Raw genomic sequence first — 25,324 nt, forward strand, 5'->3', positions numbered from 1 at the left:
CATAATAACCATGATCAAACTCAGGCATAAATAAATACTTGTTTCTGAGGGATACGTTTAGAAGAATGTCTCTGTTTGTAATGCTTAACTTGTAATCTCTTCATACCTTGGTGTCCTCACAGGCAACCACGTTAAATTTCTTAAAGATGTTGACCAATGCCATCCTTATCTCCAGCTGGGCCAGTCTCATGCCCACACAGCTGCGAGGCCCCGCTCCAAATGGCAGATACACAAAGGGGTGACGGCTGGCCTTGGCTTCGGGGGTGAACCTGAGACAGTGAACAGGACATATCACCCTGCAGCCAGAACCACAGCCAGAGCACAGGTGGCCAGATACAGTTCTGTTTACTCAGGCCTTTCGAAGGTCACTGGACAGAAGCCTTTAAAAACTACTATCTGTGAACTGATATTATGGATGGTGCTGTAGTTCATGTTTTGCCCATATTTCGTTTTTTTTTTTTTTTTTGCATTTGTTCGGTTTATGAAGCTGCTTATGTACCAGGATGACAGATAGCAGAATAGCATAATATGTGGGTCATGTGATGTATGTTTATGTGCAGTCTTTGTTGTCAAATCACAAATAAACTTAAAAATGAATAACTGAATAGAATAAATATTACCTTTCCGGTATGAATTTCTCCGGCTCAGGCCAGTATTGTGGATCATGGTGCAGGAATCCTGCTGAGATGTCTAGAGTAGCTCCTTTGGGCAGAAACTGTCCATTAATCACACAGTCCTCTTCAACATCTCGTGCAAACCTACACCACAAAAAGAGAGAAATATGCAAATGACATTTTTAGATCACTAAAAATGTCATAGACAAAAGGCCACATAACATATGAGTGAGTAAGCCACAGAAATAACCACCTACAAGCAGTGGTTCTGTTCTAAAATAGCAGTCCACCAGTAAAGACCCTTATTCACCCTCTAACCTGACACCAAGCGTGGGATTAATACTCCACCAGTGAAACTGACACAAATACATCCTTTTCCTCTAAACAAACACAAACACCCATAGCCCCCCTCTAAACTATATAAGCCTTTCAAAATAACCCCAGCATAGAAGAAAGGGCAGCTGCCGATCATGCTGGGAGCTACCCCTTGACTCCCAAATGCCCCTCTTACTCAGCACAGCCACAATTACCTGTTGATTTTTAAAGTGAAATGAAGTGACTTTGGCTTCATTTTCTGCAATTACATTATTTATGTAACATCGTCGCTGTACAAAAAAAACAAGTATCTCCAAAATGGTAAAATCAACTTTCAATGGAATCAACTGAAATAAAAAATAGTTTATGTCCATTAATTTTATTTTCTATTGGTCCATTCTTCAAGAATAAAGGACAGTTTGTGTGTTTATGTAGTAAACTAAAAATCCACAAAAATGGAGCTGCTTGTTTTTCACTGGACAGCGACGATATATTAAATCCTACCTAATATTGTGTACATCCTTCAAGTGCAACCAAAGCATCTCTGGCTTGGATGATCTCTGGCTTGCATGGATTCTGAATGTGTCTTGTGCTATATGGAACCAAAATGTTAGCAGCAGATCATCACAACAGAGACATTCATGATCCTGTTTTTGGTTTGCTGGCTCCTTTCTTGGACTACTCTTTGTAGGTACTGACAAATGCATTCCAGGAACATCAAACCAGATCTGGCTGAAGGTTTGTCCCAGTACCAATACTGACCAAGTCATCTGGCCCTCACAAGCTGTCAGAGTTATTAAAGTATGAAGCTAAATCTTGAACCACCAGGAGATTCTTGAATCTTTCCAGGAAAATAAAAATCTTCTTTATTTTTAATCAGTGTCAAACTATTTTATTTCTAGTTATTGTATAGTATTCCTATTGGTTCATTCATCACAATTTGACACAAGATAATAAACAACTGCCAGATTCACACTATGTCAAAATGTAAGAATAATAAAATATATAATTTTCCCAAGGGTGCCTAAACTTTTGTAAGCAACTGTATTTGTCTCAAAGTAAATGTCACTGGGTTTGGTTGCTAGGAGAATGTTGCCAGATTTGGTATATAAATACACGACTGTTGAATCAGAACTTGCAGTCACTGGGAATAAAAATAACAACTGTAAAGTAAATGTGTGGCTGTGTAAATGAACAGGCACTGTGGATGTGGTTTATGAATACCTGAATCCTGGTGGGTACAGTCTCAGAGCTTCACACACCACCATGTCCAAATATTTCAGCTCCTGAACATTAGTGTAATCTGCTGACCCCTACAAGAAACAGTGGGAAACATAAATTAACCACATTGGATCACAAAACACAGCATTATCTCAGAATGATCTCAATGCAGCTGAACAGAGGGTTGCGGGTTTAATACCCAGGTCCACAAAGCTATTCCTGTTGGGGTCTTAAGCAACCCTGAACCTCTTTCTCCTATATACACACATAAACACACACACTGTATGGACACATGTTTTAGGACACCTGCTAATTCATAGTTGTTATTTTTTTCCAAAGGAATTAAAAAGGAATTACTCCTGCTGTTTTTGAAGCAATTGTCTTTTGGAGCATTGCTGTAAGGATTTGATTGCATCAGGATGTTGGATGGTTATTCCCATACTCCATCTAATTCTCAACTTACCATCTCATCTTCAATTCAGTCTATCCAAATATACAGCACACACATGTCTCCCTTCAGCACCAAGCATCACTTAAGAGACCATTAGAAAAATAGCAGACAAAACGAGTAATGAATAAATCTGTTAAACTTCCTCTAATGATGTAAAACCAACAGTAAAATATATGTGTACATTCCTTTGAAGTCTACTGTAGGTCTGACATCACAAGGTCACAATTTAAGGAAGTTTGATAGATTTAGCCTGTCCAATACATCATTTTGTCTGGTGTTTTTCCTATGTTACATAAAGTCCTTAAGACCGGGTGGTACATTTTTTGTCACATACAAAAAAAGTTTTAGAACCCCTGACGTTACATATTAACATTTTATCCATAAACTATGATTATAATGCAAATGCACACACCATTTATTATGGATTATATTTATAATGTGACTGCATGGTATGATGGATGTATATTCTCTATATTTGTTATATTTGGTAATATATGTCATTGGTCTGCAACAACAAACGCATTCATGTACATCTGATGTATATTCTGATCTGATTTCCTTTGTGTTGAATACTGTGTAGTGATGAGAAAAACATCCAGCAGGGGGCAACATTGCAACATAATTCACACATAATTAAAAGCAAGGTTTTTAGAAAGAAAGGTCATTTTCTTTAAATATCCCACTGTAACTCACTGCATCATTACACCAAATCAGTTTCAGATTTCTTTTTTCCAAAAATGAAATATGACCTGATTACTGTCTAACTATATGACCTTAAACTCTAGTGGCACCATGTTCACAGGTGTGTTATTAAAGTAAATATAGTTAAGAGTCTGAGACCAGACATTTGTATGCAGTGAACAGACATAAAGGATCCTACATATAAGAATGTAGGAGTAGATATAGGACTCAATCAGCGTTCAGCTCTGTGAATATGGGGGTCAGGGACTAACTGTGAACCCCAGCAGCACTCCTCCGTCAGTGTGTGGCAGATGGAGCATGTGGGTATAATAAATGGCCGGCCAGGCTGAAATCACTCCGTTCACCCACCGAAGGCAGCAGCCGGAGGGGCCAAAGGAGCACTCAGGGTGAGCGAGGCTGCCACGCTAGACACAAGCACCTCACACACCCTCGTTGTCTGGCTGCGCTGTCACTTCTCGTTGGCAGCTGCACTGATTCCAGACCAGAATGACACGTCCTTAATGAAAGGCTCAGTGCAGAGCCTGTGAGGATGGAGGCACGCAGTGTGTAAGATGCTCTTTTCAATAACATACACAGCGGAAGGAGCACTGGGACCCCTGTGGAGTAAAAGTTGCTTTGAGGGCAATCTGAAACTGAGAAAGAGAGAGCGAGAAAGAGAGAGACCAGGACTAATATAAGCACTCTTGATATCCCACCATATCCTCGTGTCATCCCTGACCTATCCTGTCATCCAAAATCAATCATTTCAGGGCCGTATTCATAAATACTCATATTCTGACTGACTGTGAGGCACGTATGACTTTATCTGCCTGTACAGAGCTTTCTACATGTAAGCAGAACAAAAAAAGATTAAAATTGGGACTTAAACTGGGGCATCTCTTGGCATAACGCAAGGACAAATGTGAATGGAATCAGCTGATTGACAAGCACTCAAGGAATAAGTGCAGGAACAAGCGATCACTTTACAGGGGCCTACAGACAATATGATTAAAAAATATATAAATTAAATGAATTGTCACATTGTTACTCTAAAAAACAAAAAACAAAAAAAAAACTAAAATCTAAATACAGAGTATTTAAATCTTCACTAGTGGCAACAGTGCACTGCCCACAGGATGCTGTTGCCAGGATATTTTTGATTGATGAAATATTACCAGTCCATCAGTGACACTGAGGTGTTTAAAAACTCAAGCAGCACTGCTGCTCCACTGAAACCAGTGCAACACACACTCTTGCTCAGTCAAGAACAGAACTATAAGGTGTTCCTACATGGTCAGTGTAGCTGATAAAATGGAGAATGAACATAAAACGTTTTTTTTTTTAATTTGGTAAAATCAAAGAAACTTATCATTGGTCTCATTTTTTTCCCAGAGCTGTATGCACATATAGAATAATGTAAAAAAAGTTTTGTGTTTTTTATATATACAAGATATTTTTACTTGGAAAAACTGGAATCTTTGCCAGTGCCCATATGTGCTCAGATCTGTTTGACTAACCTGTCCAAAGTTCCCCTGCTGACATTGGGCTTGAGCTCCGGTCCAGGCAGACTCAAAACAAAGCCAAACAGAAAACAGACAGAATGACATCTGGCTGCATCCACCGCGTGGGGCAGAGAGGGAATATTTCCGGTCTAATAAGCGTGCTGGGCCTTGTTTGGAATTACATCCCTGCCCAGCATGAAGCCACACTAGAATAACAGAAGTTTGTGGACCGGCACTAAGCTGGTAATGGAGGGCCCGGCGAGGCTGGGGGGCTACCCATCATTGAGCTGTAGGCCACAGGAGAGCCGGAGGGCCTTGATCAAGCTGGGGAATGCAGAGCTTAAAAAGTCTGTGCAGGTGATCGTTTCTATAAACATATAAATATGCACTATGCCAAATATTTGTGGACACGTTTTCTTCTAGGTTTCACCCAATGATGACTTTGCTGTAGTCGCTGTAGAGAACAGAAGTACTGCCAATAGAATAGGATTTATTGGAGCAGAAAAACATGAACCTCGTATTGGACTTATGTACAATAAAGTCAGGTATGGGCTAGAGGGGTATAAAGTCCTCAAACATATATTGCATATATGTGTATATAGCTGGATCCATGTTTACTACAAGTGTATAATGAAAATATTTTCTGATCTCAGATCTTAGCTTTTCTGTTCTGCTCTCTGTCTCTGTCTCTCTCTCGCTGTGTGCTGGTGCATTGTGTGTCTGTGAGTGTGCGTGCACTTGGACATGGGGAAGGAAGAAACATGGCCTAACAGGTTTTCCCCTTCAGCCACAGCTTGTGTCTAAAATTGGAGCACCGTCTGGCAAACTGTTTTCATTTTATATGGTTGCTTCCTTACTTTTAAAGCTCCCTAGCTTTAACACACCCTGTATATATATATATATATATATATATATATATATATATATATATATATATATATATATATACACACACACACATACAGGGCATATATACCCTGTATATATGCATATATATATATATATATATATATATATATATATATATATATATATATATATATATATATATATATATATATATATATATATATGCATATATATACACATACACTCGCACTGTATATAATAAGAAAATAATATTCATTATTAGCTCTCCATAGGCTAGCAGTGCTGGGAATAGGGGATGGCATTATATTTCCATAATTCTATAGCTCCTGAGACTTTCCCTGATTTCCCACTTTAAGCAAACAGATGCACTGCATGAGCCACGTCACAGATATAAAAAGAACTCCGCTACTCTGCTACTCTGCTAATGAATAAATGTATCAGATCTTGCCTGAGTACCGGTACAATGTTACTGGCTATATGTGTAATCACACTTTGCTTATTAAACTATGGTTTCCACAATGCCTAAACGATTCAGTTGTATGATTTCATAAAGTGACAATGTTTATATACCCACCCAACAAACCTAAACTTTGCAGTGTGGTCTCATTCAGAGCCCTAACGTGCAATCACGTAAAGACAAAGGACTTCACTGGCAAAGCACAAAAACGCCTGCAAAGGAAGCGGCGACCTAAAAATAGTGCCTGGATATTGCATTCAAATTTATTGCTAAGGGAAAAAAGGGCCTTGCTATGTTCAAAGAAGCAGCCGGCAAAAATAGCTCATTTTCTTTGCATATTTCTGAGCCCCTTGGTATTAATATCAAGCTCTTTTCAGCAAATGAGATTCATTTTGCCAGCGTGTGAGGCATAAGCCAAGCTTAGAGCGGAGGCCCTTATCAGCAGCCTGCCTCCTCACGTCTGCCTGCCATTCTTTCTTATTCACGTCTCGCCATTCATTCACATCAGGGCCCAGTGGGAACAACAGACAAACAAGCAATTACTCTTTACATTTTATATACAGAGGTATAGCCTGCTGTTAATGCATGGCTCACTAGCATGTGTAACCATTTGTTTACGTGTGTTTATATATCTGTGTTTACGCACCTGCACGGCCTTTGTGTTCCCATCACACTGGATGACCATATCATAGTTTGCATGAAGCCCCTCATTCCCTATAATAGCATTCACCAAGGCAACTCCACCAAGCCTTTCTATTTATACTGGATTCCCACATTTAAATACAGGCCCCTAAGTGCTATTGAGAAATGTGCATTAGATACAGCAAGTGCCAAAGCAGCTCGCAGGCCCCCTTCCTTATCTGCTCCATGCCGCAGGGTTTCCATAGAAACTGTTATTTATGGTTATTGATAGTGATGGAGGCATACATGTTCAAACAAGACATGCCTCAAGGGTGCTGTTAATGCACAAATGCAGTTAGCGTCAGCGCGCATTGTCTTCTAACAGCATGGAACAGAATGCAAGGCAGCAAGGGCTTTCTCTCCTTCTGAGCAGCGCAGAGTCGAGAGCAGAGACAGTGAAACAGCACCGCGCTGCATCACATCTCACATCAGGTGACTTTACAAAGGCGCAAAACTAACCAAGCATTTCACCTACTACTACTGTCAGTGTCTAATGAGACTAGGAACCAACCAACAGTGTAAGCAAGAGTAAAATAATGATAAAAACATAGTTTTTAACAGAAATACATTGGACTGTCTTACTGCAATACTTAAAGCATGTAAAGCTTTGGAAAAAAATAAGAGACCACTTACAAATGATGAGTTTCTTTGATTTTACCAAATTGAAAACCTCTGGAATATAATCAAGAGGAAGATGGATGATCACAAGACATCAAACCAAGCAGAACTGCTTGAATTTTTGCACCAGTGGCATAAAGTTATCCAAAAGCAGTGTGTAAGACTGGTGGAGGAGAACATGCCAAGATGCATGAAAACTGTGATTAAAAACCAGGGTTATTCCACCAAGTATTGATTTCTGAACTCTAAAAACTTTATGAGTATGAACTTGTTTTATTTGCATTATTTGAAGTCTGAAATCTCTGCATCTTTTTTGTTATTTCAGCCATTTCTCATTTATTGCAAATAAATGCTCTAAATGACTTTTTTTTTTTGGGAGAAATGTTGTCTGTAGTTTATAGATAAAACAACAATGTTCTTTTTTTCTAAAACATATACCTATAAATAGCCAAATTAAAGATACTGATTCAGAAACTGAAGTGGTCTCTTATTTTTTCCAGAGCTGTATGTATTCTAACAGCACAGAAACTGAGATTACATATGTGCTGTTTATCTCTTCTTAAGATTATTCTGGTCTGAAACAATGACCAGAGAAAACATGGACACACTATTTCAAAAATGTCAGCCATCCTGTCAAATTTGGCAACCAGAATCTGCACACTACAGAATTTCCTGGGTATGTATTTGGCAGACTTATCTACTTCTCTTAGAACAAGTGTCTCAGACCATCTTCATTGAGTTTACAGTATAATGTTCCCATAGTAAACAAGCAGTTCTTGCGTTTTATTCTGAAACAATTTACACTTCCATTAAATTACAGTACTAAAGCTCAGCTCTGTTTGATGCTGATATTAACCAAAGCTACTACATTCTGGTTTAACCTACAAGAGAGAGAATCAGCATGCATTGGGGATAATTAAAGTGAGGATTTTTTTTAAACAGTTCTTGGACTGAAAACACATGTGAAAGGAGCGATGGTCATGACTGAGTAAAAATATTACAGAATCTAGCTACTCCATGTACTGGTAATAAAAAAGAAAGGTCCTGCAGGCAAGGCCGTCAGCCACTTCATGCCTAAATGTGTTCTCATGATATTGGGGAAAATAAAAAATGTGTGAATATTACTACAGAAAAAATCTTGGAATTTTTATTGAAACATAGGGGCATGGTCGTGGTTACACATCGCTGCCACACACCCCTCCCCCACGCAAACTGTATCTTCTTGGGCCTGGTCAAAGAGGCATTTGAAGCCTTTTTAAGCTTATTTTTAAGAGTGCCAAATTAAAGATGTTCCACCTTTTTGCAGTAACCTTAAGTTACTCTCCACTGGTTTAAATCAAGAGCTGGTTCTGCCTACACAATACAATCAGATCTTGTATATGACACCTGTAACACCTGGCTCCCTTTACTCGCCTCGCCCTGATCGCTTCTTTGGGCAAATGGCAAATTAGAGAGGTTAATTGCAAGGAGTGTCACAGGCATTGACTGTGTTCTTATCAACTGTAGACAGGCCTGGTGTAAAGATTGACAGCTAGTTGGAAGACTGATACAGAGCTGGCCAAAGCTCAAGCCATAGAAGGCAAAAACAATGGGACAATTACTTACAAACAGCTAATTAAAATCACCTGGCTGGAAGATCAATGCTCTGTCTCGGCCTGGAAGAGCAACAGAATGGAGCTTGAGCCAACACACACTTCCAAGATGGAATGGGAAGACGGGATAAGGTAGGTGATGTGATGCTGCATTCAGAACTCAGAAATCAGAATCTACTGATTACTGACTCAATGGATAAATCTGTCTATGATTTCTGATACCACGTGTTAATACTCAGATTTAAAGTCAGAGATTCTCAACATCAACATGTCCCTAAACGTCTCACATTTGCAATTCAATGACACAACCTAGCACTAATAAGCACTCTCAAAATATTTTTTTCTTAAACAGTGGCATAAAAGAACCAATTTTAATGAAAATATACATAAATTAGATATGAAGAAGTGCACATAAGCTAGTAAGAATGGCAAATCCGAATCCCCATTTGACTACCAAGAATCTGAATTAAAAACAATCTGCTGTGCAGATTTGCTTAACAAGCATTGGACAGAGGCTTCAGAACTAGTGGAACTGCGTTCTCTGGAACTGACTGTGAGTTTAAATTTATGGACCGTCTGGGGAACTGAAGAATACAAACAGGGTGAATGTATGAGAGTAATTATAGGTTCACTGCATGTGCCAGAAAGTAAGCTACAAGGACAACATTGAGCTTATACAGCCTCAGATTAAATTAAGCCACTGCACAATGCATTAATAGAGTGTCTTGCCATGTAAAGAGTTTAAGGTATGTATCATCTTGACAGAGAAAAAAAACATGAGTTACAAAGCATGACGTAGTTAAATCAATAAAGCCCACCCATAGCAATCACTAATCACTTCTAGTCTAGACAGCAGTGCGTCAGAGATTGAAAAAAAAAATTAGACCAACCAGACCTACAAGATCTTTACCGAACTGAAAATGATTGTACTGAAGTGAGAGCCACAGTTGATCCCATTTGCACACACCTATGCACACACACACACACACACACAAACACACAAACACACCTGCAAAGACAGTGCCAGGAAGTGGTTGCACTGCAGAAAGTGCTTTTCATTTGCACAGCTTATGACTCTGACCCTGGGATCGCCCTTATGCATGAGAAAACAAGCCAGGCTTAGGCTTTCTGAAACCCAGGCTGGGTAAAGCAAACAATAACACAGCCACATGGGATGGCTCACAAATCTAACACACGTCTTTGCAATAACACTTCCAGCAAACAGTTCCTGGAATCTCAGAAGCAGTAAGTCAAATTTAGCCAGAGAGGCTTTTTGCCTTTTTAAACCGATGCATTATTTCAAGCTCCGGCTCGTATTCAACGGGTTCGCACTGCTCTGCTTTATTTCAGCAGTGTTTAGAGAAGGTTCAGAGAGGTTTACAGTGAAACGGCTGAACTATGGAGCGGGTGGAGAGGATCTCCTCTCGATCCAATTCCCATGCTCCGCTCCATCGTCGCCCTCATCCACCCAAATCCATCAGGAATGCACCCTCGGCCTGTTTCCATCCCGCCCGTGCATGGCTCGCTGCTAGGCCGTGAACTCCAGGCCCGACTCCACTGAAGAGCCCGATTTTCATTACGATCTTCACACGGGCCCTCTGTGTGTTGGTGATAGAGCCATTAAAGCAGCCAGCGCTTTGCAGGCTCTGCATTTAGCACTTACTGCTACTCTGAGCACCTTTTATTCAATTTAGCTTGATGTGCCAGAGAATAGCACCGTAATGGACATTCAAATGACAGGTCATAAGACTCCCAGCAGTGAAAGCAATTATGTAGGTTCTGCCATAATGATAATAACATGCTGCTGGTGAGCATTGTGAAAATGACTATTACAGTCAATGCAACTTCAGGCTGCACCAACATTTGCCAGGCCTCTAATAAGACTGCATTCTAATAAAACTTCACTTAACACACAAAAAACACAAACATTAAACAACGTGGGAACAATATGCTTTCTAAAACCTAGCACTGGTGACCATTAAGCTTTCATTGAACAGTGAAGTGAAAAGGTGTTTACTCCTTTCTGATTTTCTTTCTGAAATAAAAATAATATTAGATAAAGAGAACCTGTTACACAAAACAAAGTTTATACATTTTAGACATTTTCATCTATGTTTTTATGGAGTTACTCTGTATGGATAAAAGTATTCCAGAAAACATAGTTCTACTGCTTCAAAGCTCAATGCTGGCATTAGGCAAGGAACCAATAGTCTCTTTATTATTTGTTTTATTTTTCTATTATCTATACAATATATTTATTCTATTGGCATTACTTTTCTACAGGGACTACACAAGCTGTGTATGTACATTTCAACACCTCTGTCATCTCTGTCAAGTTGGTGAATGCATTCATTGGAACAGGTGTCCACAAACATTTGGACATATAGTGTGACAAAAAGTGTGTCAAACAGAGACAAATGCAATTGAATTCTTCAGTAATTTTCATAGCAACTTTACAAACACTACTAGTAGAGCAACTTGAGCCCACTCCTTTTTGCACTAATCTTTAACTGCTTTAAGTCAGATATACTGGAAGGCATTCAAGCATGAACTGCTCATTTGAGTCCCTGCCACAGTATTTCTAATGAGTTCAAGTCAGGACTTTGACTAGGCCGCTCCAGAACACTCTTTTCTCCTTTGCTCAGCCATTCAGATGTGGATAACCGAGGATGCAGAGATCTGTAGTCCCTCAAATGTTCTCCTGGAACATTCAGTGACTTCAAGGGTGAATTGCCATAGTACCCTTAAGGACATTTTTACCACGCAAGCTACTTGAGGGATGATTCACTCCGGGTTCGTCTGTGTTTGCCCAATTCTGAGTTTACTATATGCAATGCAGACAATCTGGTGTTAACAAGAACACTGAAACAAAAGCTTAAAGCTTTGTAGAAATGTGTATGATTGAGTCATAAGCCATGTTCATAAGATCATTTGCCTTTCACATCTAAAAACTAATATAATACACTGATTTAAATATGCGGTCTACATCTTATGGTTCTGAGGGAAAGGCTTGAGACCTTTATGCAGGCAGGGTCACACGAAAAGGTACATGAATCATAATAAATGTCATATTTTATGCTGCAAGGCAAATAAACAGCTTTCTTTGGGTCCCAGATTATCCACTGTAGCAAATATATGGAGCCAGCAATGTTGATCCAGTAAAACTAGGCTTGCTTGACTTTACTTGTTTAATCTTTTTTTGGATTTTCTTGTGATAATAGATTATATTCCAGTGTGCTGTATATTAAACAGTGTAGTAATGAAATGGTAAACTTTGATAAACTTATGAGCACAGCTGCAGTTCCCTTATTTGATTCGTTTGATCAATCTGGATTTTTGCTGTTATAGAAATTGAGGGTATTTTGTACAGCAATACCAAGGGCTTTTTATATTTTGTTTGCATACATGAACAGTATCTGAGAAAATGCTTTAAAAGTTATAAATCACCAGTGGAAGTAAGGAGCTGGAATAAAATAGCTCTTTATCTGGGCACAATCTGTTCATTTACTCAGTAAAATAATATTAAAATAAATACAAACAACTTTTTCAAAACAGGTGGTTTTACATCAGTTTATCCATTACAGAGAATATATTATACCTCTTTTTACACAAGAAATCTCATCAGCCCTATTCTTGCCAGTTTAAGAGCTCTGTCACTTTCAGGCTAATAAACTGTTGTTGGCCATGGCATGTTTATGCTGAGCATTTACCACATGTTACTGTTAGCTTGTGATAAATGGCAAAACACAGTGTTTAACTGTAATAGAAGCACAAACCACATTATTTAAAAGTGCTTACATCTCCTTTATTTTTTGATTTGCCACGGACAGTAGGTACAGATCCCTCCCTCAGACGAAATCTGGTGTTTAATCTTATGTACTCTCTGAGGTTCTCAAGCAGCGAACCAAAATGGCAGATCTTTAACTGATCTAGTGGTTGGGGCTCTTGTTGGGGTTGACTCATGAGGGGTACTGCCAGGGTGGTTATATGCATATTTCCTTATTATGACGTTACAATCAGGAGGTCATCCAAACAGCTCATAGAAGCTTTTAATTCCTGACACCAAGCTCTTTCAACTGACTCAGAAAATGAATTGATACTTTTGTTTTCACATTTGGAGTGTTTATAGGGGCAGTTGTGACTCAAGATGAAATACAAAAGCACGCAAAAATATGAGTTTTGCAAAATATGTTCTCTTTAAAACATCTCCACAGATTTGCTCATGAGATTTAAGCACTAGTTTTAGTTATCATTGTATCAATACCTGGTTTGGGGAAGCAATGAATCAGTGCTTAATGATGTTAAATCAGGGGATCTAGTGAAGGAATTAAACACAACCACAGATGCGGGGGCTAGGGGCATCCAGAAAAAAAAAAAACCTCTTAATGCTGAGAGAAATGCTTTTAATATATTTTTCCTGTAAAATTTGTACTGATATTTTTGTTTTTTGTATTCCTTCCACATACATTTAAGGAACTGCACAAGAACGAATCAAATATTTGTCTCTCAGCCTTGGCAATATTGGCAGAATTTCCAATGCAATCTTATTGAACCTTTGTGACCGAATATGTTGTTGGATAGCAGACATACTGATGCAGGCCGCTGTTTTGTATGAGCTGTCATGAAACAGGCTGTACGTTTGTATGTAATCTTAAATCTCTCCTGATAAAAAACACAACGGGCTCGCAGGAACGGCACGGGCAGGTAAATAATGCAGCGCGTTTTCAGGGGAGAAATAGAAAGGCCAAGACTGACACAGCAGCAGTAAAGATGCTAATTTACATACCCCCCAAGGAGCCTGAGCGAAGGGGGCGGGGTGACAATGGCTGGCGTCTGACAGCTGTTGACGTTCGGGACACATCAGTCAGGCAGTCGTGAAGGCATGGCTGAATTACAGAGGGTTTGTTTATGGAAGTTTAAGTTACAGGAGCGTCCCGTCCCCTGGGCGTTAGCATTTTCATGGGGCCTTCTACTGTGGCAGCAGCATTTTGATGACTCCATCTGCTCTAGTCCATTACTGAAGCCAAAGAAACTGAAGGAAAGTGGCCAGAGCACAAACAAGGGAGTTGTATCAGTCATTCTCCAGCATCGACGTCGTAACAGAAAGGCTGAAGCATCTGCTCCACAGAAAAATTGGACTTCCCCCCTCCTTACAACTCTAACAAAAGACTGTCTTACACACCGGAGTCTGATATCTTTGCCTGGAGCTGAGTGCAGTGATCTGTGCTTGTGTGTAAAGACATGTCTTGGAGTGAAACAGTGAGCAAGACTAGTAAGTGAGGTATAATGATCAAACACATATGTTTGCAGGCTTTGGACACGGCTGCAGAAGAAGGCTTACACTACACTGAGTTAAAAAGAGACACAAAGCTCTGGCTTTGTCATTTTCCACCCAATAATGAACTGCAATAATTGATGTTGAGCATCCAGGATAAGATAAGGATATATTGCATATGAACTGAAGCATTAGAAAACTTGAAATGTCAGGGGTGGTCATCACTGTCAACAAGGTGATTCTGGGGAAAACAGTTGTGCTTGTAATGTGTTAAATAATTTATTTCTATTTCGCTAGGAGGATGACGACTAGCACCTGACTCTTCCAGTAACACATATGATGCCAGCTACTGACTCTTTCTTAAACTGCAGCATTGCTAGGCAGCCAATATGAAACAGCTTAGACACATCAGCAAAAGGTGAATAAAAGATGGTATATTTGTTAAAGTGTTAAAGCCACTAATTTGTTGGTATGCTTATTGTAATGCTGCACAGCCCTCTCTATTATGCTCATTTGCTGAACAGCACTGCTACAAGAATCAGACATATTGCAAAACAATTCAATAACTGCACTATGTTCATCTCAGAAGCATGCAAAGGCCAATATTGACAGAAGTAATGACCAATGAACAATAAACTATATTATGCAGCCCTAATCAAAATTGATCAAGCTATAACAAGTCGGCAGGCAACAAAGCACTCTCTTAAATCAATTTCCATTAACAGCTCTCATGTGTCTGCAGACATTCTCACAAATAACAGGCATTCAAAATCCTGTCAAATACTACTGTTTCTCTTCATCCAATTTCATAATAAGTGTCTCTAATAACTGTGTAGTTACACAGTAATAAGACCTTCTACTGCAATACCAGTATCTACTGGTTATTTATTCACTGTTGCCATTAGATTATAACAGTACAGATGGTGTACATACATGTGTATTAACATTAGTTGCGACTTACAGAATTACACAGGTGTAGTGGAAATTGGAAACATTTGCAAGATATACACATGTATAACTATTGATATAAGCTTTTTCTATTACAGATATTGAGATCATTAATCTTATTGCGATTAAGATTATTGAGCTATTAAATTCAAGTACACATGCTGTAGTACTGTATTGCATTAGTAAAGGTGATACATTACTAGTCAATACATTGTTATTACATGTAATTACACAGTTCTGAGATATATGTAAAGAAAAATATTTTTATAATTTGCCATGTTAGAATTGTTTCTTTTCACATTTCACTTAATTCTTTCACTCTATGCTGAGAAACAAAAACACATCCCCATCTCCTCTGTGTTGTCTTTTCATCATACCATGACAAGCATTCACAAATAGAGGAGAAAAAATCCTTACCACGGTGATAGGACATTTTAAATTAGGAATAGGAAATTTACAAATAATGAGTTTCTTTAATTTTACCAAATTGAATATAAAAAAGATGATCACAGCCATCAAACCATTAAGTTATCCAAAAGCAGTGTGTAAGACTGGTGGAGGAGAACATGCCAAGATGCATGAAAACTGTGATTATGTACTTATTTTTATTACATATTTATAATTATGTACTTCTCTATCCAATTACTACAGAACACTGGAGTTTTTTAGTAATCTGATCAATGTGTGTACATTAACTAAAATAATCAGAGCTTACATAAGTAAGTCAATAATTATATTTTTTTCCCCAAGAACCTTACAGAATAATGTGAAAAAACACCATGTAAAACCCAAACTTCCTGCCACGAAACACATTGAGCCGCAGTTAAATGATAAAGATTATTTAAATCTTTTCTGAAAATGTTTCCCTCCTATCTTGTGTGTGCTGTGTTTAATGCTTATTGCTTATTTCTAATACTCTTAGAATACTCTGAGTTCAGAATATACATGCACTGAGAAATAAAAATACTGAGCTAAAATCCAGCTCTCTTTAGCAGTTTTCTCAATCAGATTTTTAGACCTCACAACAATCTAAGAAATTTGAGCATGCTGTTGATATGACTAATTAAACAATCAGATACCTGCAGTTATCTGATTCTAAACAGATTTGTGAATACATGTCAGGGATTTATTTGATATATGGAACAATAAAACACTATTCAGATCCTCTTTTATCTGTGTGAAAACCAGTGAACAGGGACACCTCCATAAAGGTCATGCACGGTTTCGTGGCGTGAATCTATTCTTAACATTGTGTGCAATGCCTTAATCCTCTCTAACTTCCCCCTCGCTGTCTCTTTCTTTCTCTCGCTCTCTCTTTCATCTTTTCTTTCCCTAAACCAACACTTCCGTGTGCCGGTCTGATGAGATGCATAGAGCTTCAGCTCTCCTAATCAAACAGTGTCCAGGCTTTGCACTGCTGACCCCAGGGGTTCAGGGCACCAGAGAGTCAGAGAGCCTTCATCTAAGCTAAAGCCCCTGAGTCTCTGCATCTGTCTCTCTCTCCCTCCCTCTTTTTTCCTCTCTCTCTCCTTCTCTTCCGGACTCAGCCTCCCTCACTGATTCTGGAATTGTCAAACGAATAGGATAAGTTAAATGCAAGTCTCGCGTTTACCATCATTCCAGCATCACTGTTTTACATAAAAATAACTTGTGTTTCCAAACCAGTAACTTTATAGAACAAAGGAAAACTGTCCTTATGTTAAATTCACATTATGTGGGAGTTTAAATTTAAATGAGCAGCTTCAAAATCATGTTGTTACTACACTTTCTGCAACAGTGAGAACTGTAACCCTTTGTTGTAGCCACTCCAGGCAGGAATGCTGTTACTGCTCTATGGAACTTTGGAGACATTACAGAAAAAAATCTCAACAGAACTGATTAACACAGTAAAATCCTACTTTACTCTGTCACCTCATGCTTTTTTCACTTCAGATGCCACTTTAGTATTTCTCAGCTCGTCAACAAATGCATGTGTTCAACTGGGCCATGCTGAACTACACAGTGTCACTAAATCAGGACCAGTAAGTGCACTGTGCATCTTAATACTTATGTAACAGCTGTTGTTGTCAGATGAATCTGGGCTCACTTTCTCACCCTAGTTCACAGAGTAAGCAAAATTGCATACTAATACTAATTTATGTATTAGTAACTAATTAATTACTAATTACCCCCAGATCTTGCAGCACGAAGGTGATGCAAATGTGAAGCCAACCAGCAAATCGCTTTGTCAACCCCCTCAACAGTTTTGTGCCCCCAAGTATACTTGTCTAACTGTGCCGGTCAGCCCAGAACAGTTACCCTTCATGTTCAGAACATACTAAGTGCATAAGTGAATTACAGTCTGCAACTGTAGGGGGAACCCAAGAGCCAAAACACAGCAATTCTCACATAATGTTGCTTTCACATCTGTTTAATTTACAAAAACTTCACACAGCTGCTTGCTTTAAATTGTGTGAATTTAGTTTTTCTTATGCCAGCAATGTCAGAAACAAACAGAGCATGTGCCAAAATGCTAAAATGCTAATTTAACCGAAAAAATGCCCACAAAAAGAAAAGGTCCATTCATGACCATATATTTCACACAGCACAAAGCACATCTGGCACTTTCAAACCCAGACAAAAAAGAACCAAAAGTCTTTTCAACAGCTTTATAAAAATGGAATGAACAAATTTACGAGGAGCTGCAAAGGTTTGCTTGCAACAGCAACAATATCCTTTCCAGCTTAGTCCTAAAACAAGCAGATTCTACGAACCCCGTAGTCTCTACACTTTCATTAGAAGGCTGTGGGATTGTTCTGGAGAAGATACAAGACAAATACGAGCGGTATGTATGGGAACCGACAGCTCCGGTGCCGAGGCTGGTGCGGGATCAAAGGCAGTGTTATTGAATTTAGCGGTGGAGATGCGGGGTCTTTATTCAGGCTTGAGTGATATGAGTGAGGGGAGATGAGCGAGGGAAAGAGTCCCCCGGAGGCTCAGCCTCACAGGCACAGTGCCGATGAATTATTCACACACAGGAAAGCCAGGCTACTCACCACTTTCATACTCTCTCTCTTTCCCCTTTTTCTCTTTCTTTCAGTCTTTCTCTGTTTTTAGCTCAACTCGCCCCCCCCAAATGGCCACTCTTACTTGCTGTCTTTGCTTCTTTCACCTCTCTGTTCTCTCAACTCCTCCTCTGCTTCCTTTTCTTCCGCTTTCTCCGTCTGTTTCACGCCTCCCCCGGCTCCGGTGTTTATGTCGCGTTTGCGTTTTCTGTCTCTGTGCTTTATGCCTCGTCTCTGTCCTTTCCTCTGCGGTTCCTTCTCTCTGATGGAGTGTTCAGCAGAGCTGTCATGCTGTCCTTTCTGTATATATTATTTTTCCTTTCTTTATATTTCACATCCTCTCTTCTTTCCTACCCAAACCTCTGTATTTTCACCTCCTGTCAAATTGTTATATTCCCCCTTCTGTTTTACCTTCACCTGCTTAGACTGTGGAGCACTGAGAGGAGGTAACCCTGTCCATCAAACGTCAGGCAGATGGTATTCACACTGATTGCATGTCCAGTTTGTTTATCTCCTCACATTTTCATATAGCATTCCCCGTTTTGTTGTACCCTCTCCACCTTCATTCCATTCCACTGGACAGGAGATAAGATAAGATGTCCTACAGAAATGTATCTCATCAAGAAAATGCCAGAATTGATTGAGCTGGGATGGAGAAAGGCTGGGGTCAATGTTTTCCCACAGTGTTAATGGAACCCAGTTCCATGAGGAGACTGTATTCATGCACTTTAGCACTAGAGTAGAGTAAAGAGTGCGTCAGTAACAGCAGCATCACATGGCCTTCAACTTCACATGGTCATCCATCACATCCAAGTCCTAGAATCCATCAAAAACCTATCAAGGCAAGAGCCAGTTCTTAACCTTATAACTTATGCAGCCTGAATCACATAATCAGACTCCCAGCTCAGCTTCCCCAGATGCACACTCTTCCAGAGCTCCCAGCAGCTGCTGCATTAGTAGCAGTAGTAGTGGTGGTGGAGGTAGTGGTGGAGATGATAATGTATCTGAGGCAGATGGATTAATGGCTTTAACACACTTTGAAAAAAAGCCAAACCAAATTTCCTCTCAGAGAGACAGTTCCCGAGACCATTTCCGTAAATCTTCTCCAGACCGACACTCCCGACACTCGGCCCGTCTCCCAGCTCATGGGCAACCCTTCCCACCTCCTCCCACCCCCCACATCTCTGTCTCGGAAAACAGCAGAGCCTGAAAATGTGTAATTTTAGTTCGCGGCTCGCCCTCCCGCCCCTGTCTCCCACCTCTGGCTGACTCATTAGGTGACGCTTCACTTCATCTCGCTCTGCTATTTATGCAGATAAAAAAGGCAAATTAATGACGAACCCCCCAGGGAGACACGGCGCAGCCCGGGAAGAGAAAATGAGAGGCTAGACCAGCAGCCACATTGTGTGCAGCCAGCCACACACTCCTTTAGGCAGCAAGGCATTTACATGTTTGCCACTTAAACCACCCAGTGGTAAAAATGCAGCCTGTTGGAGCTCAGAGACTCAGAGCTTCCGTCAGTGTCATCGCTGAAACAGACTAGAGAAGCTGGGAGTTTGTCAGGCTAGGTGAAAGATCCTCCAGGTCTATTTATCTGTCTGCTTTAGAAAATAGCATCTGCACAAAAGTGAGCTTGCGACAGGAGAACAGCTGCTGAACAAATAAATCTAAACACTTTTAAAAGAAGGAAATAATGCTTTCTGCGATTACATCAGTAGTCATTACTGGAACTCTCGCTTTATGATTATATAGCTCATTCGTTTTCTATCTAGGCTGTGAGATATAAGTAGGATTTAATACATTAGCTGATTTACCTAATGACATATTTATCTAAAATTTACTATGTATTTAGATCTGTTATTAAGACTTAACTTAGTCCATAACATACATAGAATATGTTTTCTTTTGACTAAAACCTACAATAACGTCCCCTGTATGAATAAAAACAGTTTCTTAACAAACTGAATATTGCACATCGCCCACATTAATAAATTTCCAATCTCTTAACTAATCATATTAAATGAATAAAACAGAAGATTTGACTGTGAAAAAAGAAAGGATATACTTTTCTATTAATATATTTTGCAGTTGCACACAAATATATAAAATTGTATAATGTAACGAAAGGGGAGCAGAAGGGAGGCGGACGTAAAAGCGGGTAAGACAGACGAATTTATTAAATAACAAATAAACAAACAAACAAATAAGGAATAAATGAGAAAATAAGAAAACATACAAAACAGGGAAACAAACCAAGAACTAAATCTAGACAGATAATAACTAAACAGGGCTGGGGATATATACAGGGATAAATACGTAAATAATATACAAAATAAACAAAGAAACAAACAGGAAATAAACGTAACTACAATAAACAAGAGCGAGTAAATTAGAAAGCAATGACGTGACGTGACAGACAACGGGGGAAGGTGCAAAGACCGACGGATATACATAGACAAAAGGGTACTATATATACTAACACGAAACAATGAACACCTGGGGAGACAGGTAACAAGGGGCGGAGCTACAAATTACAGACATGTGACGGAGAATTACTGAGACACACACTAGGAAACGGGGAAAACGCAGGGAAATATAGCGAAGACGTGACATATAAATAAACATCTTACTACATTTTTTTATATTAAAACAAATCAATGTAAAAAAGTGGAACAAAATGGTGCAATGTTTTTCATGGCAGTAATCATTATTGCTGTATTTTTGTTTGTTTATATTCTGTTCTGTGATCTGAATTTTTTACAAACAAAAACTTGCTTATTTTATTGCTGAAATAAAAGGTGTTTATTTACTTGTTTATGTGTTTAAAAAAAGTTTGGTACAGTAGATTGTATGTAACATATCTACGTATAGATATAAATCTATATGTTTATTTAAAAAGACAAGATATATTATACTAATTTTATTTGCATATTCTTTTTATTTTTATAGGCTTCTTACTTATTATAACATTATATATTATATTATTTTCATATATATATATATATATATATATATATATATATATATATATATATATATATATATACATATATATACATATATATACATGAAGAAAAAAAAATATACATTTTTACATTTTTTACAGTAACATTCTAAAGTCAAGTCTATCATTGTTATATGTTTAAATGAATAAATATATAAAAACTACTACAGTCAACACTGACGGTCTTATGACATTTAACAGCTACTTATTGCTACTGTTCAAATAACCAAATGTCTCAGTTTAAACAACAGTAACATTTATACAACACAATAAGTACAATATGTAACATTTGGATGAAGCCTAACAGAGTGAAAGTGATTTCAGTGCATTGATGTTCAGGTACAAAGTCAGTGCCATGCGCTGCTGATCAGTAGAGTGACATTTGAAAAGCTCTCAGTGTTGATGCATTCAGTTTGAGCACAGCGAGATGCATTTACTAAATAAACTGAAAGGCCCTTTGCTCCTCACTGAGCTAAATTCAAGAGTGGTTCCAGGCACTGCAGCACCAGTCGGGGAGGGCGTGTGGGGGGCAGACTGACCTTCATATCCACTGTAGTCTGATGTCTTGTGAACCAATGGCCAGCTGCTCCATGCAGAGTCAGAATATATGGCTATTAGAGATGTGTGCTGCACGTCACATAAAACCACAACAAGAAATCTCTCTTTCTGATGATACAGGATAAAACCTACTGTTTAAAGAAATAATAAAGACATGAATAAAATTGAGGGACACATATGGAATTACATAGTAAACAAGCCTCTAAAAGCCTCTACAATCTCCTGACCTAAACCCAACTGAGATGGGTGATTTGGGATGAGCTGAAGCACAGCATAAAGAAAAAATAGCAAATATTGTTCAGCACCATTATTTTCGTGAGAAACTCATTGAAAGAGCAGCAATTACACAATGAATAACAGAAAACTGAAACTGCATCACCTGAAACAACAGTGTAGCTGGAGTGAGGGAAAACAAGGTAAAAGTGAGGTAGATTGAGGCAGAGTGTGGTAGAGCAAGGTAGAGTGAGGTAAAGATAGAACACATTCGTTCCTCCTTGCAAAAAAGTCTGGCATAATCAAATAAGTGGTAAAGCAGGTCAATTAACCTCACTTATATTTACACACAAAATAACATAACCCTACATACTATAAAAAGCTCTAATCAAATCATTAATAATTTGTTACAGGGTTTTTAATTACAGTCCTAAAACGATGCTATGATATGTGGGTTGTTTGAGCTGTCATAATGCTTTTATTCATTAGTCCTCTGTTATAAAGGAAAATCAATGTGTTTCATTCAGGGTAACAGTGGTAAATAGTCTTGAAACTTGAACTTGAAATACTCAACTTTTAAGAAAGTATTATTTATTTTAACACTTACAAAATACTTTATGAATTCAGGACTTCAACTAGAAGACTAGAGTATCTTCAGTTTTACAAAATTACAAGATTTGTGTACATGCTATATTATTGTTCACAGGTTTGCAATCCCTGCTGCCAATAACAGAAATCTTATTTGTATTATATTAATCCAAATTATAGATTTCCTATTGTTCATTGTACCTCATTATGTTTATTTGCATATCATTTTGGACTTATTTTTATGTTTACTAATCTGCATATCTGCATTTTCTTAGCGTGGACTTTTACTTTTAATGACAATTAAGCTGGATCTAATCTAATGTAATTTAGTTGTAAATAATTAGAGTTAATTGTTTATTATTTCATAAATTCTTACTGAAAAAGGAAATACTGAGCAAAACATCTAAAAATATCTTCCAGTCTGTCATTTATAATAAAAGAATTCACTAAAGAATTTAAGACGTTATATAATGCTGAAGCAAGCATCACATAAATGATGGAGTATGGGAGGGCCATCTGACATTACCTAATAACCATTTGTAATTTTAAGCCGCCCTTCAGTGAAACAAGTAAGAACAAATGAATCCAGCTTCTAATAAAATCCAGCTACTTTCCCAAATGCCCTTTCCCAGAAAAAAGAGGCAGTAGATGTAAAAGCTGCTGTGTAGGATACATTCACTTTCTCCCAGAGATGAATGATCTCCAAAAAGCTTAAGAGAGGGTTTACATTTCAAACACTACCTGCTGCTGGAACAGAAAAAAAGTTAAAAGGACCCTGACTTCCTGAGCAGGGCTAAATGGAGCATGTGAGTGTCAATGGGAGCGAGTGAATAAGATGAAAGTGAAGAAAGGGACTCATTGAGATTGACTAGCCCTGCTGTTTGATGTGAGCGGCTGGCCGGCCTTGGCTGCAGGTATTAAGATTCAGGCGATGGAGGCGCGTGTTTAACAAGGCTGGGTTTATGTGACGGCCATTACGACGGAGTTACGGCAAAAAGAACGCGAGAAATGGAGAACAGTGACTGCAGAATAGCAGCACGGAGGCTAATGAAGCAGCTCCAGTCACAACTGCAAAATGAAATGACTGTAAAACACTCTGTTCCCTCATTTCTCTTCACTAGCTGTTTATCTGAGCACACAGTCATGCTGCCCCCCCACCCTCCCTCTCTTTTTAATCACAGATTTCATCAAAACCGCATTACGCAAAACCTCAGCCAGTGTTTTGTTTATCTGAAGCGCTGGCTCTGGAACATTAGAGTGTCGGGTGATGTGACCTCGGCAAAGATGACTGAAAATACACTTTGAGACAAGCAATGTGGGTCAGCTTAAGCCACCTTTATTCCCTTAACTGCAGACACTGATATAGACCTGCTCTCTGCCTTTGCTCTCCACCCAAAACCTCAGAGCCTTTCCCTATGGCAATGTTACATTTTTATTTCTATTTTATAATTTTTTTTTTACAAATCTACAACATGAAATAAATGTTAAATGTCTAAAAAACACACTTTTCCACCACAGAAATTAAATCTAAATTAAACATGGGAGCCATATTCACAAAATGTCACAGGGTGGTATGTGATGAGATGGTATGTAATGAGGTGTTATGTGATGGGGTGGTAAATTTCATCCTAAAATGGCCACAGTTCTTTATTGTGGTCGGGAACATGCATATTACATACTACATAATAATATTATTACAAAATAAAACTTAATACATGCATGCCAATAATATTAAATACAATTGTCTTAGCATTAATAGCATAAAAACATTTAGCTTTTTTTTTTTTTTTGCAATTTTGCATGACAGGGTGGTTGGGTTAATCTTGACATACCCTGTCTCAAAAGAAAAAAAAACTGTAAATAACAACGCAAAAACAAAAAATAACATTAGAGCTTGCCTTCTGTTTGCTCCTGGCTGCTCCAAGAAAGGAAATATATATATATATATATTTAACAGTAAAACTTAAATGAACAATTTTATAATATGGAAACAAATATTGCAGAAGCAAATGGCAGAACTGCATCACCCTCACCAATAAAGATTTCTTTCTGTCCATAGGTTGCAGAATTCATTTTGGAAACATCCTTCACTATTCTCTTTCTCCTTTATCTCTGACACATACACAGGTTCAAGAAGCAGAGATGCAACCTCTATAGCAAAGCCCTGCTATATTTATGAGGGGGGGCTTTGTGCTCCATTCCCACTGAGTGCATGGATGGAAAGAGGCAGAATACATGACAAATCTCAGCAGACAGTCATACGGTACCCACGCTGCTGAAGACACCTAGCCAAACATATCTTACTTTTACAATGCGCTGGTAGCTCTGAATTTTTTATTCGTTTGTCTGCTATGCAGTATTTGCCCTGGAGATAGAGGACAATGGATAGTAACAGGGCATGACGGAAGAGAAAATCTAACCAAGCCTCCAGTGAAGGTACAGTATCACACAGCAAACACAGTACCACACAGTGTATGGGAATGAAGAGATACAGATCAGCTCCAAATGCCGTCCTCTTTTAGAAATGCAACTCCTTATCTATAATCCTGGAATCAATAAAAGGAGCGGAAAATGTAGAGTCCAGCTCCAATAGATTAGGAAAAAAAACAGGAAATAAATAGATGTACGGAATTACACTACTTTTACTTTGCCGGTACTGATACCAATACAGATATTGAAACCTTGACTATCA

At 38.6% G+C, this 25,324-nt stretch overlaps 1 protein-coding gene across 2 annotated transcripts in view; it reads right to left on the reverse strand.

Annotated features, from left to right (window-relative positions):
* Positions 1-25,324, reverse strand: part of tbxas1 (thromboxane A synthase 1 (platelet)) — a 97,806-nt gene that overhangs the window by 2,095 nt on the left and 70,387 nt on the right. Inside the window, exons 11-13 of one of the 2 annotated variants that reach the window (XM_049483605.1) lie at positions 2,154-2,242; positions 621-758; positions 107-269 (exon numbers count right to left, since the gene is read on the reverse strand). In XM_049483605.1, coding sequence (XP_049339562.1) covers positions 107-269; positions 621-758; positions 2,154-2,242 — 390 coding nt within the window. Of the gene's footprint in view, positions 1-106; positions 270-620; positions 759-1,433; positions 1,522-2,153; positions 2,243-25,324 lie in introns of those variants that run through there. The other variant, XM_049483606.1, reaches the window with a different exon arrangement.

The sequence above is a fragment of the Astyanax mexicanus genome, chromosome 9 (genome assembly GCF_023375975.1).
Source record: "Astyanax mexicanus isolate ESR-SI-001 chromosome 9, AstMex3_surface, whole genome shotgun sequence".
NCBI lineage: Eukaryota > Metazoa > Chordata > Actinopteri > Characiformes > Acestrorhamphidae > Astyanax > Astyanax mexicanus.